At 37.7% G+C, this 17,284-nt stretch overlaps 1 protein-coding gene across 1 annotated transcript in view; it reads right to left on the bottom strand.

The window, feature by feature from the left end:
• The window catches only part of LOC122561184 (minichromosome maintenance complex binding protein), a 35,844-nt gene that overhangs the window by 4,615 nt on the left and 13,945 nt on the right, over positions 1-17,284 (bottom strand). Inside the window, exons 4-15 of the mRNA XM_043712709.1 lie at positions 16,471-16,512; positions 15,399-15,500; positions 15,140-15,269; positions 14,391-14,542; positions 13,038-13,135; positions 10,778-10,956; positions 10,307-10,430; positions 7,682-7,799; positions 3,826-3,991; positions 2,742-2,875; positions 1,048-1,212; positions 880-968 (exon numbers count right to left, since the gene is read on the bottom strand). Of these exons, the coding sequence (XP_043568644.1) occupies positions 880-968; positions 1,048-1,212; positions 2,742-2,875; positions 3,826-3,991; positions 7,682-7,799; positions 10,307-10,430; positions 10,778-10,956; positions 13,038-13,135; positions 14,391-14,542; positions 15,140-15,269; positions 15,399-15,500; positions 16,471-16,512 (1,499 nt within the window). The remainder of the gene's footprint in view (positions 1-879; positions 969-1,047; positions 1,213-2,741; positions 2,876-3,825; positions 3,992-7,681; positions 7,800-10,306; positions 10,431-10,777; positions 10,957-13,037; positions 13,136-14,390; positions 14,543-15,139; positions 15,270-15,398; positions 15,501-16,470; positions 16,513-17,284) is intronic.

Below are 17,284 nucleotides of genomic sequence, written 5' to 3'. Positions count from 1 at the left end.
GGTTGAAGCCTGGCATGATCCGGAGGTTAGGTTCCAGCATGGACTGCGTTGATGGACTGTTGTTCTGAAATTTTTATTTCTCTATTTTCTAATTTATTCCTACAATCTGTAATGCCGGATGCTTGATTTCTTTACTTTTCTAATTTTTTCCCCTAAGAACTTATCCTGAAGAATCTGTATCTCGGTACCTAGTACAATAGGTGGAGACATGTAAATTTTTCACTACTCATTTGAGTACGAGAAAACAAAACTAATTCAATAATTTTTTGTTAAGCAGATGTGCTATGGATATATGCCAAAAGCACATATACAGAGTTAGGCCACAGGTCAGCTATGATCTCATTAAATGGTGGAACAGACTTGAGGAGCTGAACGAACTACTCCTGTTCTTAAGTTCCAATGAACTCCTTGTTGTCCTCCTTTCCTTCAACCTCTCCAAATGCCTAAAGTCATAGTGCATTATCCCATTCATTTACTCCTCTCCTCAATGACTGACATTGACACCCTTACAAAATATCATTAAGCTAGAATCTTTCACTTCACCCCAATATTTTCCTTGCAAATTCCTCCATCCCAATATCACCCCACAAACAATACAAATGTTTTAATGAAACTATGACTGAAAGATAGGGGCTGAGAAAGAGAAACAGAAAAAGAAGTGATCTTGAAACAGTGACCGAGTTTCCACAGTCAAACCTAACCTTTATCAGGGTCTCAAAAAGAGTTTATTCAAAACATGTAATGTTTCAATTCAAGAACTGCCAAGTGGGGAAACAGAAGTGATTAACAGTTTAATGTATTTATTGTGAAGTGTTCTGATAATCCTCAAAGAAAATGGATGAAATAAGCCACTTCAAATCTCATCATCACATTATTTACCTTGCAACAACAAGCAACTGATGGAGATCTTCTGCAGTTATGCTCCTAGGATCACTCTTCCTCATCTCCACAAAATCTTCTTCCACTGCCTACAAAATAGATAATTAAATGCTGAAATTATGCGACCATGTACAAAACTTGAAAATAAAATAAAAGAATCCACAATACCTTGGTCACATCATCTGATATACTATAGTCCATCAGTTTCAGTAAGCTCAGATATATGCGAAATTTCTTGAGCATAGAAGGCACTACTGCTGTTTGCAAGTTAGTCATGTACTCTTCAATGTTGGTAGGCATCATCTGAGGCTGTAGATGGACTTGGCAGTCAGACTATAAATCAGAAAAAGAGTTAAATAAATTTCACAAGACAGTATTAGAATTGACATGAAGAGGAAGAGCAATTTACAAAATATTCCCATTGCCTACTTTAATAATTCATAGCATTATTATTAGCAAAATAAATGCACATGACTAAGATGTACATTACACATTATGATTGAAAATTATACTTGCTATTTCACTCCTTTTGCTAAGCCGTCATGTGTATTTGTTTAATTATGAGGTCACTACACTTCATACTATAATATTCAAATAGTGCCTTACAAAGCATTAACAAAGTATAAGAAAAATAAATTTCAGCATCATAGAGTGAAATACAAAATAAAGAGTTCATAGGTTCAAAGGATAGAATGGGTCAAGGAGTCAATCACGAGAGGGTGTAGTTTTAGGTTAAGGGGCAGGAGATTCAAAGGGATTTGGGGAAAATCATTTTCACTCTGCAGGTGGTGGGAATCTGGAATGTGCTGCTTGGGAGATAGTGGAGGCTGGAAATGCTACAACCTTTAAAAGATATTTGGATAGGCACCTCAAATATCATAACATTTAAAGATATAAGACAATTGCAGGAAATTAGGATTAGTGCACTTTTATTGGTAGTTATGTTGGTGCAGACTCGATGACCGAAGGGCCTTTTCTGCGCTGTGTGAATCTATGAATTATTGTATCAAGGCAAAATACTATGAATGCTGGAAATCTGAAAGTAACACAAAGAATACTGGAAAACTGAACACCCGTAGAGAGAAAAACAGAGTTAATATTTCAAATCTGGTATGACTCTTCTTCAGAATTACTGTATTGATGTCAAAATAAGCTCCAGTAGAAGCAATCGGCACAATAAATAGGTCAGTTTGAGTTTGTCCATAAAACCTGTACTAATAACATCACTAACAAAACAAACATGAAATGGTAGCACCAATTCCAGGTGCAAGTAAAACCAAGTTAAACAGATTTTAAAACACTAAATTGAGAAATTAATCTTTATTTTTAAATTTTTGACATCCCAGTAAATTAGTAAAGAAACTTTTGTTAATTACTCAAGAGATTTTGAGTCTTATGAATGGAGCAGGATCACAAAACCTCAAGTTTTGAAAGGGATCTTGAATCTATCATGCGTGTGGTTCAGCCTGTTGGGCTAATTCTAAGATCAAGAGACTGTTGGAGTTTTTTTTAAAGATTTAACTTGCTGAGTGTTTTATTTCACCCATAAAGGTAAAATGGCTTGTGTAAAGGGAGGCACTTGCAACTAAAAAAGCATTACCAGCATCCTTTAATAAAACTTCTACGTTTTGTTATAAAATAGAATATTAATGATTAATGTTGATTTAAAAATTCAGAAGTTCAAAAGACTTTCTTATAACTCAAAAACTCATTAACAGATATGGTAATGATAATAAATTAATTGGTGTGGAAAAAAAAAACCAGGTGGATTACACACAACGTATTAAGAACAAAAATCAACAGAACATGGCATGTGAAATATATGTGAATTATACAGAGACACATCCACACAGTACATGTACCGGTAAGAGTGATCTTCCTTCAGAAGTGATGAATACATTAATATTGCAAGGGAATTCCATCTGGTGGTAGTTGAAGTCATAGTCCACCTTCTGCCAGGTAATCAAATTACCAAGTGCTGTCACATTTCGGACACCTGTGAAAGATTGGGAATTTACAGTGATCGTTTATGACATTGTTTGTGGCAGGTCAATTACTACTGCTTCAGGCTCAGAAATCTAAGAGGGCAAAATAAAATTAACATTCTGTTGTTTTGTAAGAGTAATGCATTCAAGTAACTGCTGCAGTACTTATCATATTTAAACCAATTCCAACTATATCAACAAAAGCTTGTTCCCAAGACTTCTTTGTTCCTGTACTCCCAATAACTCCCCATCACTTGCCTTGTTAATTCCAACTCATTTACAAACATAATATCACCCAGCAGCATTGTAGGACATTCATTTCTGTCCCCTTTTATTAAAAGACATTCTCTAAATATTCAATAGTAACTTGCTCCAGTTTTATTACTGTCACCAAAAACATATTTACCACAACATATATATTTTTTACAGGTCTAGTCCACAGGATGTAACTTAAGTTTAAATGAATAAAATAACTTTCAGTAAGCATACACAGCCGTTCAGCTGTTTCACTGAAGTGCTGTAGTCTGTTAGCAAATTCAATACCTTAATATTTTGATAAAGGTGCATATTAGTGCCCAGTATCTAAAGAAAACAAAGCTTAATTTCAAGAGCCTTTTCAAAGGGGCTTGAACTGGTATAGTTGGAAGAAATTTGCAATGGTGATTAATTCAATCTGGGGGTGGAGTCAGTCTAAGAGACTGTTCTGATAGTTTGGCTGCTTTCCAAACAATTGTGTTGACCTCACAACCTTTAAGTTTAGCTTGTCCTGTCATTCCACAAAATCTTCTCACCCTCCTCCTCTGTTTAGTGCTTCCTATACTAGTTCCCAGATTAGAGGGCATGCAAGTTATTCAGTTCACATCAGCATTTGAAACAACACAGCTACTCCAGTTGAACAAAGACAGCTCAGCAAGCACACTGGCAGTAAAACTTGATCCAAACTGTAAAATTTAGTTCTGACCTGTAGCGTCCAGCTGCCCTTGTTCCAATGAAGTCTCATCTAACATGAGTGAAGTGTTACTGGCCAGCTGCAGTACTCCAGTAACAAGGCGGTTTGCAGTGTAGTCTTTATGCGGGATGAACTGGAGGGTGTTCATGTTGTTAAGAGTCATGGGTAGACAATAGGACTACAAAACACAAAATTAAAATTAAGTGGGAATGTAAACAAAGCTCCCATTTGAATAGACTGTACAGTAAACAATGACTTGAGAAACAAAGCAATTTGTTAAATATCGATACGATTTTTAAAACTTGCTTTAGCTTTAATTCTAAACTGTAATGATGTGTGAATTACATAGTACACGCTACTATTCTTAGGTATACACCACACCTGGTTGTGAACATTTCAATTTATTTTGTAATTCTGTTTGTATTATGCCCATACTTTAAAGCAATGAAGACCAGTTCATGGATTATTCACAGGATAATGGTCCAGATTTTATAAAGTTAAAAATCACACAACATCAAGTTATAGTCCAACAGGTTTAATTGGAAGCACACTAGCTTTCAGAGCGACACTCCTTCATCACTAGCTCCGAAAGCTAGTGTGCTTCCAATTAAATCTGTTGGACTATAACCTGGTGTTGTGTGATTTTTAATTTTGTACATACCAGTCCAACACCGGCATCTCCAAATCCAGATTTTATAGTCAGTGGTGAAGAGACAGTGCTCCCCACTGACTTTAAAGAAAGTTGACCACAAAAATCTAGCGTATCCTGTAGACTTTTGAATTTTCTATTTTCCGATACTAGTTTGAATTTGCTTTCAAGCCAAGTTGATTTCAACAGTGATATCATCAAACAGAGTAAACAGCCAGTCACACTGAAGTATTCTTAGAGACTGCAAACCAGGATGCAAAATGCAGCAGTTATCGTTGACTTTGAAGTTTTACAGAATTGAATGAATGAGTGTAACAATCACATGAGATCAAGGTAAAAGCTGGAATATCAAAAAAACTTTGAAAATAAATACATAATAACAGGAGGAAGGGCGGAGTGAAGCATAAGACAGGCTATGCACAGTCCACTTCCAGGTTTCTTGTGACAACTAAAGAAGAAAACAGACTAGGCCAGAGACAGCAGGTAGTGTGCTTGATATTTGATGTGAAAACTTCCTCAGGTGAACTAAGATTTTGGCAGAAAAACTTGACCATGGTAGCTGGAGTTGGCACAAGAAGGAATCCAGGGGGGGACAAGATTTGGCTGAGCAGGGGCAATTAATAGATCAGTGCAGCTGGGGAACTGGGACTCTGCAAAAGCAGTAATTGTCTCATGCAGCTGCAGCACAAGAAAACCCCAGCGCAGTGTTAGCTCAGAGAAGCATCTGCTCAGCACAGGTGAGAATTGGGGATTTGGAAAAAACTCAGGAGCAACTATCAGCTCAGTGAGGCTGAAGTAAAACGTTTGCTCCATGACATTGAGAGGCGAGTTGTCAGGCACAGCTGGAGAACTGGGACGGTCCAGTGATTAGATGCCAGAGTGCAGCCTTGTAATCCCAGTGGGATACAGCCTCAGGTGAATTCATTGAGTGACTGGGAAACAGGCAGCCATGGGGCATTCTGAGTTTGTGTCCTATTGCCTAAAGATTCATTGCAGGCAGAAGCAGCAGGAGGGCCTCCTGCAGGGCCAAGTCAGAAATGCTGCTGAGGGAAAAGCAGAAACTAAATCCTCAAATGAAAAGAACTGAAATCCCTGCTGAGCAAGACAAGAGCTTGAGAAGTTCTTTTGTGATTGATTGTTGGTGATCATTGATGTCTGGATGGTTTGCTGAGAAAATGTGTGGGATTTGTCTTGGCCATGTTTGCAACTCAATCTGCAGGCTATAGTGTATATTTGACCAGAGCTTGCTAGTTAAGTCATACTTCAAATCAAGTTAATTCTGAATGTTAGAACATCGGATAGATAATATTGATTCTTTACTATGCTAAAGTCAACACAGCAAAGGGCTGGGGGAGGAATTCGGAGATATGAGGAAAGACTGGATAGGCAGGAACTATTTTCATTGGAGCAGTGAAGGTTGAGATGGGGACCTGATAGAGCTGTATAAGATTATGTGGGGCCAAAACAGGTTGGATAGAAAGACACTTTTCTCCATTAGTAAAAGTCAATTCCCAGGGAACACAGATTTAAGGTATGACATAGAAGGCTAAGAGGAGAGATGGGAACTGCTTCGGAATTTGAAATAAGCTACAATGATAATGCACAGTGTAAGGAAATTAAGTATCAAACCTGAGAGTAGTCCATGCTGCCGGTGGGTAAAGGGGATGGAGAAAGGTTCCATTGTCCTGTAATAACTTCCCTAACCTGAATTCCTGACAACTGGTATGCTGTAATTTGTTTAGTTAAGGTGAAACAGCCATTTGAATATGTAACACAGAATACTTAAGGTATTCTAAGAATGATTTGCTTGGTTGCAAGTAAACCTGATCTAGCGTATAAACCAGTTAACTGCAAGAAAATGGGGGAAATTATACCATGGATAGTTTTAACTGATTCTATTTGTCTGATAATACACTCAGGATGGTGGAGTCTCAATTTCACTGACTGAAAGGGTGGTGACTCAGAAACTCATAACAGTGGTATTTAAATATTCAATTGTGTTGCAACGGCCTTCAGCACTGACTGAGCCAAAAACAGGAAAATCAGATTAGTGTAGTCAGATGTTGTTTAACTGGTGCAATAATGATGGGCGAATGGCCTCATTTTGTGCTGAAAACATCTATCAGTCTACATTTGAACACAAGCATTCAAGAGTGGCTGTCAGTTTCAGAGCAGTAATAACTCTGAACAATTTTGCAAGCACTATCACAAAATTTGGGCCATCATCATCCCCATTCTGTAAACTGTTTAGCAGCTTGTTTGCCCAGAATAGGCCACGCACTGACTTATGGTTGGACCCTAAAGTTGCCTTCTCATTTAAAGTTTAATAAACAAAAGTAAAGGCTGAATTTTCAGATGTCCCAATAGCTGTACTGCAACTGTAGAGTAGATAGAGAAAATCCATCTTTTCTGGCACTAGACAAACAGTAAGTCACAGATTTAACATCATTGGTAAGATCATTCAGAAGGGAATTTTTACCAATCCATTATTGTCATCTGGAACACTACCTGACCAGGATAGAAGCTCTTTCCATAAACAGCTTTAGAAAGGCACTTTGACAGGTTTTTAAAGATGAGGAAAATACAACAGGGCCACATAGACAAAGCAGACTGTCAAAAAGCTATTTCAGATACAACAGGCTCAGTGGATTCTTTCTGTACTCTAAAGTTCCATGAGTCAACATTGAATCATGCTAAATTACCCTTCTGTTACAAAACTAAAACATTGCAACTTGGAACAGGAATACTGGCAAACATATAATAATTGGTGGGTCAGTAGTAAAATGTTAACATTGCTTATTTAAAATAATCAATTTTTCCTCAGAAAAAAGCAGGAGTACACTGCTTGACACTATGCTGTACTGGTGGTGGAGATTCTTAATCTAACTTGAGCACCAATGTGCATTACACAATTATATTTTAAGCTCAAGGCTCTTAGTCACATTAGGTTTATTTTTACATACTTTATAGTCTTATTATTCTTTTCAAAACATTTTGAGAGATGCCACAAAGCACCAATAATCCCTCAGATCCATATCCCTGGCTGCGTATCTTCCTTATATGCATGGATCCTGACATTTATCACTGCTAGCAGTAAGAAAACATAGATTCGGACTATGGTGAAATTCGATGTGGCTCAAACAAAAACAACTTTAACAAAAAAAAAATGACAGAGTTAAATAATCATAATCCCCAATCTCCATTGATTTAACCACTTACTGAGGGAACCAGCTGTTGAATGGTCCTGTGAAAATACTTTGTGTACGAATTATTTCTTGGGCAGCCACTGAGATTTACTGTGAATTTACCCAGTGGAAGAATGTCACGCCGTGAGTATCTGCAACATTAATCAAAACAGCTTAATAAGTACTCCATCAGCCACCTAATTTTATTAGAGAAGATAGGATTATCTTTTCTACAGGCAATTATAACTCTTAACCACACAACATAATGCATAAAAATGTCTCAATTGCAAAAATGCTCTGCCTGCATTCTTGCACTAATCTGCCAACTTTCTCACCGTTCACCCTCCGCATTTTCTCACTTCTTGCATCCATTCAATATGGAATTCTCCTATGCAAGTCAGGTTATATTTACATAATCTAGTCCCTGGCTAGTTTGTGCAAAGTAAATATCTCTGGTGCACCATGATCTTGAATTCCTGTGTTCTGTCTAAGTTTTAAGATATGTTCTTTCAGTTTTCAAGTTTATTTCTCCCACACCTCAGCAGCACACTCCATAGAAGTAAGATGCTAGTGGCCTATGTTCTACACTCGAGTACTGATTTCTTTTTGTCCTCTCACAAATCTAGCAAAAGTAAGATATCTAGTTTTGAGCACATTCACAATCCAAACTCTTCGCAATTTCTACGAGGTTTCTTCTTGCCAGCTACTGCCATGACAACAAATAAAATATTATTTTGCTGTTCGCACCATCTCCAGAGTTTTACCCACTCGATCCAAAGCAGGAAATACAAAACATTTCACCCTTTGTTTGTTTAACATGTGCATATTGTGATGATGCAGCTCCTTGAACAAGATTAGGTTGTCCTTATTCTTTTTCAGAGGGGTCGTATGGACAGAGGTTCCATTTTGTCTGCATTTATCTACTTGAAGAAGGTTTTAACTTTAAAACAAAACACTTGCACAAGGAAAGGGGACTGGCCAATTCTCCCAGCTCAGCTGTTCTCTGGTTTGTTCTGGGTCAGCAGTGTGGCTGTTCAGAGCTGCTGGTCAGTTTAAGTTGGTCCGAGAAACAGTTACATGGAAAAAGTTGTTCCATGCTGAATACCCCTGCCATTTCTGTCTCTCCTATACGACCCTGTGTTTGATTTTACCTTGTTTGCTAAGAGGAGTTTATGGGGATTGCTGCAGGAATTTGGAACAGCATCATTAAGTTAGGATAGCCTGTTGGGTTTTCGAATAGGTTAAGGTATTCTATAGTCTGTTCTCTTTTGTTTTGTATTTAATTTGATAATCTTGCAAATAAATTCTGTTTTGTTTGAAACGAAGCGGCTGCATGACTCCTGGGATATCACTCCACATCTGCTTAAAACAACTCGCAAAGTTAGGGTCTGGGCTTTTTTCTTTTAAAGTTTTGAGGGGATCTGGCCTGGTCCATAACAATATCAACTCACTGCCCAATAGATTTTCACAAAAGGTGTGAAAGCAGATTTTAATTTGAGTAGCACAGATAGTAGTTAGGAAGTGTTGGGTAGTGTCCTTGCCTCGGAGCTAGAATCTCTAGATTCAAGCTCCACTCCAGGATTTGATGGCCAAGGGAGGTGCGTTCATACACAATCAAACAGGTTGAGCATCAACTTGTAAATCTTCTTAACATACACCAATGACAGGGTGCAAGAGCAGGAGAATTGCTGATCAGCCATATAATGGAAAGAAAGTGTATTGAAGTAAATGTTGAGACAGCAACACAAATTCCTTGGGAGGCCAATTGGCTGAATGGCTGGTGTGGATCAGAATGATGCCAACAGTACAGTTATTAATCTCCATTCTGGCTAAGTTTGATTCGGCACCTGCATGCTTGCCTTGTCTGGAGTGGAGATCACAGCACTGTGTTCATCTGCCTTCGACATGAGAACTCAAGAGCAACAAAAAGAAGAAGGAAGTTCTAATGACACTGAATGTTCAACATCAATCTTCATATACCCAAGATTGCAAGTGCAACAGGAACAATATGAAGTTAACTAAACAAACAATAGTGGGTCACACTAACATAAAATTAGTTGGTTGTCTTCAACTAAACATTCATTTTAAAAAGTCTAAATTAGTGGGCAAAATGTGAAATACAATTGAAGAACTGTAGATGAAAGCCCATTCCCCACCAACTACATGTAACTCAATTAGAAGCAGTGTCACTCAGCGATGCAAATATATTATGCTGTAAAGAACAGATTGCTTCATAACACATAACTGTGATTCTGAACACTGGGAAGAATAAGTTTGTACTTCTTTGTTACTAACAGAACAAATTATAACTTTGAAAATGAAAAATATCACTGCTATTATTTTCATTCATATACTGTTTATGAACAAGGCAGATTGCAGTAATTACATAAACAAAAAAACAAACACCTTAATTGAGAAACACATCTCCCCATGATTACAAAACCTCATTTCCTTTGCTCAACATAACAGGTACAGCTACTCAAAAGAAGGTTATAATTTCACCAGAATTTGAAATTGAATACATTCTTTGGAGTAGGGTTCTGGTCATAATGTCTTTTTAATGTTTGTAAAAAACACTCTTTGTTGATGTCTAGTTTCAATGCAAGTACTAGATTATGCATATATAAAATGTGATGGAAATAATAATGATAATAATTACACTGTAGATATTAAGTGCAGTAGAAGATATTCAGCAGCTAGACTGTCTCCCAGTAACACATGTGTCAGGAATCCAAGCAACTCTGCTCTGACTGTTGACAAATCAGGCATAATGTTTGTGATAGCTGTAATAAATCAGAAAAAGAAAATCAGAAAAGGTAATATTAATTTCAGCTAAATAAGTAATTGCAAATTATTTTTTAGGCAGTTACAATTTGTGCCTTTCTCAATAAAAAGAAGTTACAACAGACCAAAATCACTTTTAACTTGAGAGCATTCTAATAGAATACAGTGGTTGCACCCTCGGTTTCCAGCTGATCAGAACTTGCATGTCCATCAGAAATATTTATCACACCATCATTCTTTTTAGAGTAGGAGTCTGCACATGATCCACAATTATGCCTCTGACACTCACATACAAAGATACCATTTAAAAATACATTTTACAAAACACAGATAAATGGAGACTCACAATCTTTGCTTTCTTTATCTTTCAAGGTGGCAGGAAGAAAAGGATTGACATGCTGCAGTTTGCGAGTCACAATAGCATGAAGCCTTGGAACCAATGAAGGTGGAGGACTGTGAACACGCTGCTCCTCCATAGTGTCCATACATTCGATTGGATCCAGAATTGATGAACCATCCTTTGTACTATATCAATCAGAAAAGAACAAACTCATACTATTGCTTCAGAGGTAACAAAGCTGCAAACTTCAGATTTGACTTCTTTCTACTTTCAGCATGTAAGAAGGAAAATCTGTTTTAAAAAAAGTTTTCATTTCCTGCTTTTCACTGCTTTGAACTACACCTTGAGAAAATCTCAATGAAGAACATAGCTTTTAAGTTCAGACAGGAACTGAAGAATTGGAATTATCATTTCATAACCAAATCAACACAATTTGCATCAGATCATGGAGTATTTAGCAGGCCTGGTTGCATTAAAGTTAAACATAGGCTGTTAAAATTTTAATTCAGTCACTCTGGAAATTAACTGACAAATGGGACCAAGATATCGACATTGTATCATATTTAATTTTTAAAATTCACTCCAGGAACCCAGGTGTTGTTGGCTACCATTTATTGCCCATCCCTAGTTGCCATTGAAAATGTGGTGATGAGCTCTTTTCTTGAAATGCTGCAGTCCACATGATGTCAGTAGATTCACAATGCCATTAGGAAGGGATTTTGACCCAACAATACTGAAGGAATAGTAATTTATTACCAAGTAGGGATGGTGAGTGGCTTGGAGGAGAGCTTGCAGAAGGTGGTGTTTCCTGTGTCTGCTGTCTGTCCTTCTGGATGGAAGTGATTACAGGTTTGTAAGATATTGTCTAGAGAGCTTTGATGAATTTCCACAGTGTATATTGTAGATGGTACATATTGCTGTTACTGAACATTGGTGGTGGTGGTAGATGTGATGCCAATCAAGAAGGCTGCATTGTCCTGATGATGTCAAGCTTCTTCGTACTGTTGTATCTGGATTCATCCAGGCAAATTGGGAGTATTCCATCACACTTCTGACTCATGCCTGGTGGACAGATTCTGGGGAATCAGGTGAGCTACTTGCTCCAGTACACCTAACCTCTGACCTGCTCTTAGCCACTATATTTGTAGTGTCATACAGCACGGAAACAGACCCTTTAGTGCAACCAGTCGATGCCGAACATAATACCAAACTAAACTCGTCTCACTTGCCTGTTCCTGGCCCATATCCATCCAGTTATATGGCCAGTCCAATTCAATTGTCACTGGGGAATTCAGTGCTAGAAATACCATTGAAAATAATGGGAAATGGTTTAGATTCTCTCTTATTGGAGATGGTTATTACCTGCCATGTGTGCAGCGTGAAATGTTATTTGGCACTTTTCAGCACAAACTTGGATGTTGTCCAGGTCTTCTTGCAATTAAACATGGACCACATCAGTAGCTGAGGAATTGTGAATGGTGCTGAACACTGTGCAATCATCGGCGAACATCCTCACTTCTCACCTTGTGATGGAGGGTCGGTGGTTGATGAAGCAATTAAAAATGGCTGGGACTAGGACATTACCTGAGGAATTCATGCAAAGGTGTCCTGGATGACTGCCCTCCAACACCTCTGGAATTCCGTTCTTTTGTTCATGATTGAACTAAGGCTGTAGTGAGTCAGGAGTAAGAGTCCCTGGTGGAATCCAATTGGGCAACACCGAGCAGGTTATTACTGAGCAGATGCTGCTTGATAGCACTGTAGATGACATCTTCCACAAGTTTACTAATGATTGAGGATTAACTGATGGGGTAATAATTGGCATGGTTTAAATTGTCCTGCTTTTTTGGGGATTAGACATACCTGGTCAATCTTCTACATTGTCAGGTAGAGTTCAGTATTGTAGCTGTACTGGAATAGTTTGGGGGAAGGGCTCAGCAAATTCTGGAACAAATCTTCAGACCTATTGCCAGAATGTAGCCTTTTGCAGTATCCAGTGCCTCCAACCATTTCTTGTTATCACATGGAAGACTGAATGCTGAAGACTGGTGTATCTGTGAATAGAGACATCCAGAGAAGGTCTGTAGCTGAGGAATAAAAAACTAATTTGTGACCTTCCTAAAAACAAGAAACATCTAATTTCTGTTGTAGGACTAAATGCTTCCAGATAAAATGATATGGAAATTAAAGAATCAGAGGCTCACTAAACAATTCTCGCACATTGGTTGATGAACGCAGCATTCATGTTGGTGACTTGGTGCCTTACCTCTCATCATTTATTACACCAAGTGCTGGATCCACTGATAAAATTCCATAAACCTCCAGCATGTCATTTACTTTGAAATTATCCCAGTCCTCATAGATCTATTAAAGAGAAGAATAAAACATTATTGCACAAGCAGTCTGAATCAAATAATTGCTGAAAAAGTGTTGCTGGAAAAGCGCAGCAGGTCAGGCAGCATCCAGGGAACAGGAGGATCGACGTTTCGGGCATAAGCCCTTCTTCCTGAAGAAGGGCTTATGCCCGAAACGTCGATTCTCCTGTTCCCTGGATGCTGCCTGACCTGCTGCGCTTTTCCAGCAACACATTTTCAGCTCTGATCTCCAGCATCTGCAGACCTCACTTTCTCCTGAATCAAATAATTGTCAAACAAGAATTGGATAAATACAAGAGGAAATCTTTGAGTCAAGAGTGGTGGAAGAAGATAAACTGGACGGCATTTTCAAAGTGCTGACTCAGGCATGATGGACTAAACAGCTTCCTTCTGTGTTGCTTCATTCAACAATGTAAGAGATGCAACCACAACACGAACAAGTATTTGCTTTACTGAAAGTGGTGATTGTGGCATTTATACAAGGAAACTAGTCAGTTGTTTTGCTGAAAACAGTAGAATGGGATTGAAAAATCAGTTTACAGTAAGTGTATTTTCATTTGCGAAATCTTGAATTCATGAGAACCATTAATAATTAGAAGCTTTTGGAAAAAGTAAACTCCCCAATAAGTTTCTGCATTCAGTTTCTTCATACGCACTTGACAGGATATTTGGAGTAGAAGATCCCTGTAGCAAATTGGTGAGTTCCAAAAGGTCAAGCATTAGCAAAGTTTAACATCTTGTCAGACACAAAGAGCAATGGGGTTAGGGTTAGGATTCATGTATATCCATAGTATTCAAGGGAAACACATTAGACACTGTTCCCTCCCTCAGATTTCAAGGAAAGTTTGAGCATGCAAGTGTGTTGGAGAAAAAACCCCCACTAAGAACACAAAGGGTTTTACTTTCTTCTAGTTGGTCAAGACACAGAATGGAAGCTGTAGAAATTAGTGTACATGCAATTACAGTTGCCATCACAATGCTGCAATTAAATTTTAATTCAATCAACCTGACAATATTTAACTAAAATGCCCTACTTATGCACAAACAATACGTAATTTTTGCCTTATAACCATATAGTATCTTATAATAGATCTATGACAGTTACATACCAAAAAAGTGATAAACTTTCAATATCTATTTTGTAATATTTGAAAATTACGTCATTGAAATCTATCATTATACTTAATGTGATGCACTCAATGCACAGACATTATGTGGTTCATCCTTAAGAAACATATTACTACCTTCACAAGACATGCAGGGCCTTTCTCCCCAGGTAATGGGAAGTTGAGATCAATTGATGTAGTGCAGTTAGGCAAATTCTGGCGTGCACCTGGTGCTTCCTTTTCAAGGCGCTTAGCATCGCCACATGCTTGTGATCCACCGTAGCCAGCACCTGGTACACAAGTGGTTAAAAAAAACAGAATCAATACCTTCCCTTTGGTAGACTTTTAGTCTTAATTAGAAACAAGTGGAGTTTCAAATTCATCATCCTATTAGCCACTCTTGAAGTGCAAACACAGCATTTTACAGATTCACAAGAGATCAGATTTACATCAAGTCACAGCCATACTGATCACTCACAAGTGTTTTATAACACATGGAGTTAGACTTTTTTTTTGTACTTGGAGGGAGACAGATGGGTTGCGATGTAATTTCCACACTTGAAATGCATCTTGAAAAATAGTGGAGTGAAAAATATCCTATCAAGTATGATCCTTTTTTGAATGTTGCTTTGTGATATAACAGCAGTTTGGGAAAATCCTATGATGTAACAGGGCAAGGGAGCTATATCATTCATTATAGACTCTTTGAGAAACAAGCAAGACTCCTACAATATTACCTCTGGTGTTTGCATGGTGTTAGCATGAACAAACTGCAGTGTAGAATAAACAGCAGTAACCGGCAGAATGGAGATTTAGATTGTTGCAGTTTCTGCAATCCTTGTTAGCAAATTCTACTAAGTATAAAATTGCTGAATATATGCCCCTACCTGCACACTGCTCCTTTAATTTGGGAGACTGCATTTCCATGTCTTCATCCTCCTCATAACTCCTTTTGTGTCGACTTGGAGTATAGGATGTAGAAGGATTGCCACGTGCTTGACTGGCACTAGCATAGGCGTATGAAGATAATTTAAGGAAAACAGAATTACCTGGTTAGATTGCTCAGTTACATTGCTTTCATTATTTCATTCTGATGAAGTGCACTTCAAGAATAAGCTGAAATAATAAATGTCATCAAAAGGATATTTCTTTGACCCATTCGGACTCTCCAGGCACTGGAATGCAGTAAAACGTCTGTCTCTCCAGTGTGACACATTTTGCAGAGTTTAAGGCAACCTCTTGTTGGAGCTGGGGAGGAATATAAATTATGTAACACATGCCAACAAAATTCAGTTAGCATATCCCAATCCAATATTCCACTCAATACACATGATGAAAGGTAACAAACTGCAACAATTTTAAACTTAAAAGAGAAGCTGCATTTCCTTATATGATATTTGCTAGGGACATAATTGCAAATGAAAAATTTCAGCTAAGCTGGTTGTTACAGTTGGTTTTAGTAACTCTGAAATCAATTAACCTGCTGGAAGATTACACACTTGAACACCGAGCAAGATATGGATCAAACTGAGCTATGAACTCTTGAATAACCTGCTAACACCCACCAGCAATGTTCACAATTGAACAACAGAACACTAGGATGAAATGTGGACATGGTATTGATGCTTGGGGAACCAAATTTCAGCAAAATCTCTTCAGGAATGCAATGATAATGACACTATGTGTGAAGGTCTTAAACCTTCCTTTTTCACAGGAGGTGTGTATCAACTGAGCCAACATAAGTATTTGCACTTACAATACCAGGGCAAGGTGGGAGTCATTTACAAACAAGAGTCGAAGTGGAAAGAGCACTTTTATAAAGTAAAGGATATAGAACAATACTAATGAGCAACTACTATAAAAAGACTATGACCATTGATAATAAAAAGGATTTCTGCTTTTTTTAAAAAAATTGTCTGTCTTCAGCATTCAGTCAATGTTACATAAAATGCTAGCTCCATCTACTGTTGTAAGGTAACTGTGCATCTAGCCATTTTACAGTAGGTCTCTATAATTGAGAGGATCCTTGCAGATGTTACTGCTTCAACAATCTTACATGAGCTAAAACATTGTTTCTAGGACAGCAGCTGCCTTGTTTCAAGGGTAACTCATCCATTAATTGCAGTTAGAAGTCAAAAACACTAAATCTGAGGAATATCGTGCTCAATATGCAATTGTTTCAGTGAATAGGATAAGTGCTTTGAAGACAACTACTTACTCCACACTCAGCAACATCTTTGTATTTTCCAAAGCGTAGAACCTATCAAAAAACAATTTAACAATTTGAAACCTCTCAATGTTAGTGGAATATTAAAAACTAACTGGAAAAAAGTATATGCAGTATTATAACAATGTGGAGATATACATGCAGTTACAGTCAGCCATAAACATGATAAATGTGTACAGATCAATGACAGGAAACAAAAACATGTTTCTAGGTTAAGTTCAAATACAATCAAACAAGCAAGTTTCAAGTATTGTTTGGAACAACATTTTTTGCTGGAGTGCTTTTGTGCATATAATCAAAGCTGAGTGTATTATAATTTTCAAAATACAATCCAGTACAGTACAGGAATGATGCAACTAGTGATTTCCATTTTAGATTAATTCACAAAGGAGGATTGTACTAAGATGATGCTTCAGCTCATCTGGTCTCATCATCCAGAATTTCACCTCTACATTCTTGTATCTTAGCATCCAGTGATTTCTTTAAAAAGCTTTGACTATCCATTTTGGCAATCCACTCTAGCTCATCATCACCCTCTGCATAAAAAATCCTTTCTGAAGTCTGTTTTAAATGTACTCATCACTATCCTAAGGTCCTGCCCTTTTGCCCACACCAAGGAGCGTAACTTCAGGTTTATCATTTCTATTCCAAATACGTTGGACACGTATTTAAAGTGTTGAAGGTCAAAGAACAATCCTACTTGAAACAAAATTGTTCTATTCTTTACAATCCAAAAGCTCCAAGAGTCAGAGAGCCAAATATTGGTGAGTAATGTTACTGTTGTGAAGTTGAAGACATGTACTAT

This window comes from Chiloscyllium plagiosum, chromosome 22 (genome assembly GCF_004010195.1).
Source record: "Chiloscyllium plagiosum isolate BGI_BamShark_2017 chromosome 22, ASM401019v2, whole genome shotgun sequence".
Taxonomy (NCBI): domain Eukaryota; kingdom Metazoa; phylum Chordata; class Chondrichthyes; order Orectolobiformes; family Hemiscylliidae; genus Chiloscyllium; species Chiloscyllium plagiosum.
The sequence above is the reverse complement of the archived record's forward strand: the minus strand, read 5'-3'. Positions and strand labels throughout refer to the sequence as shown.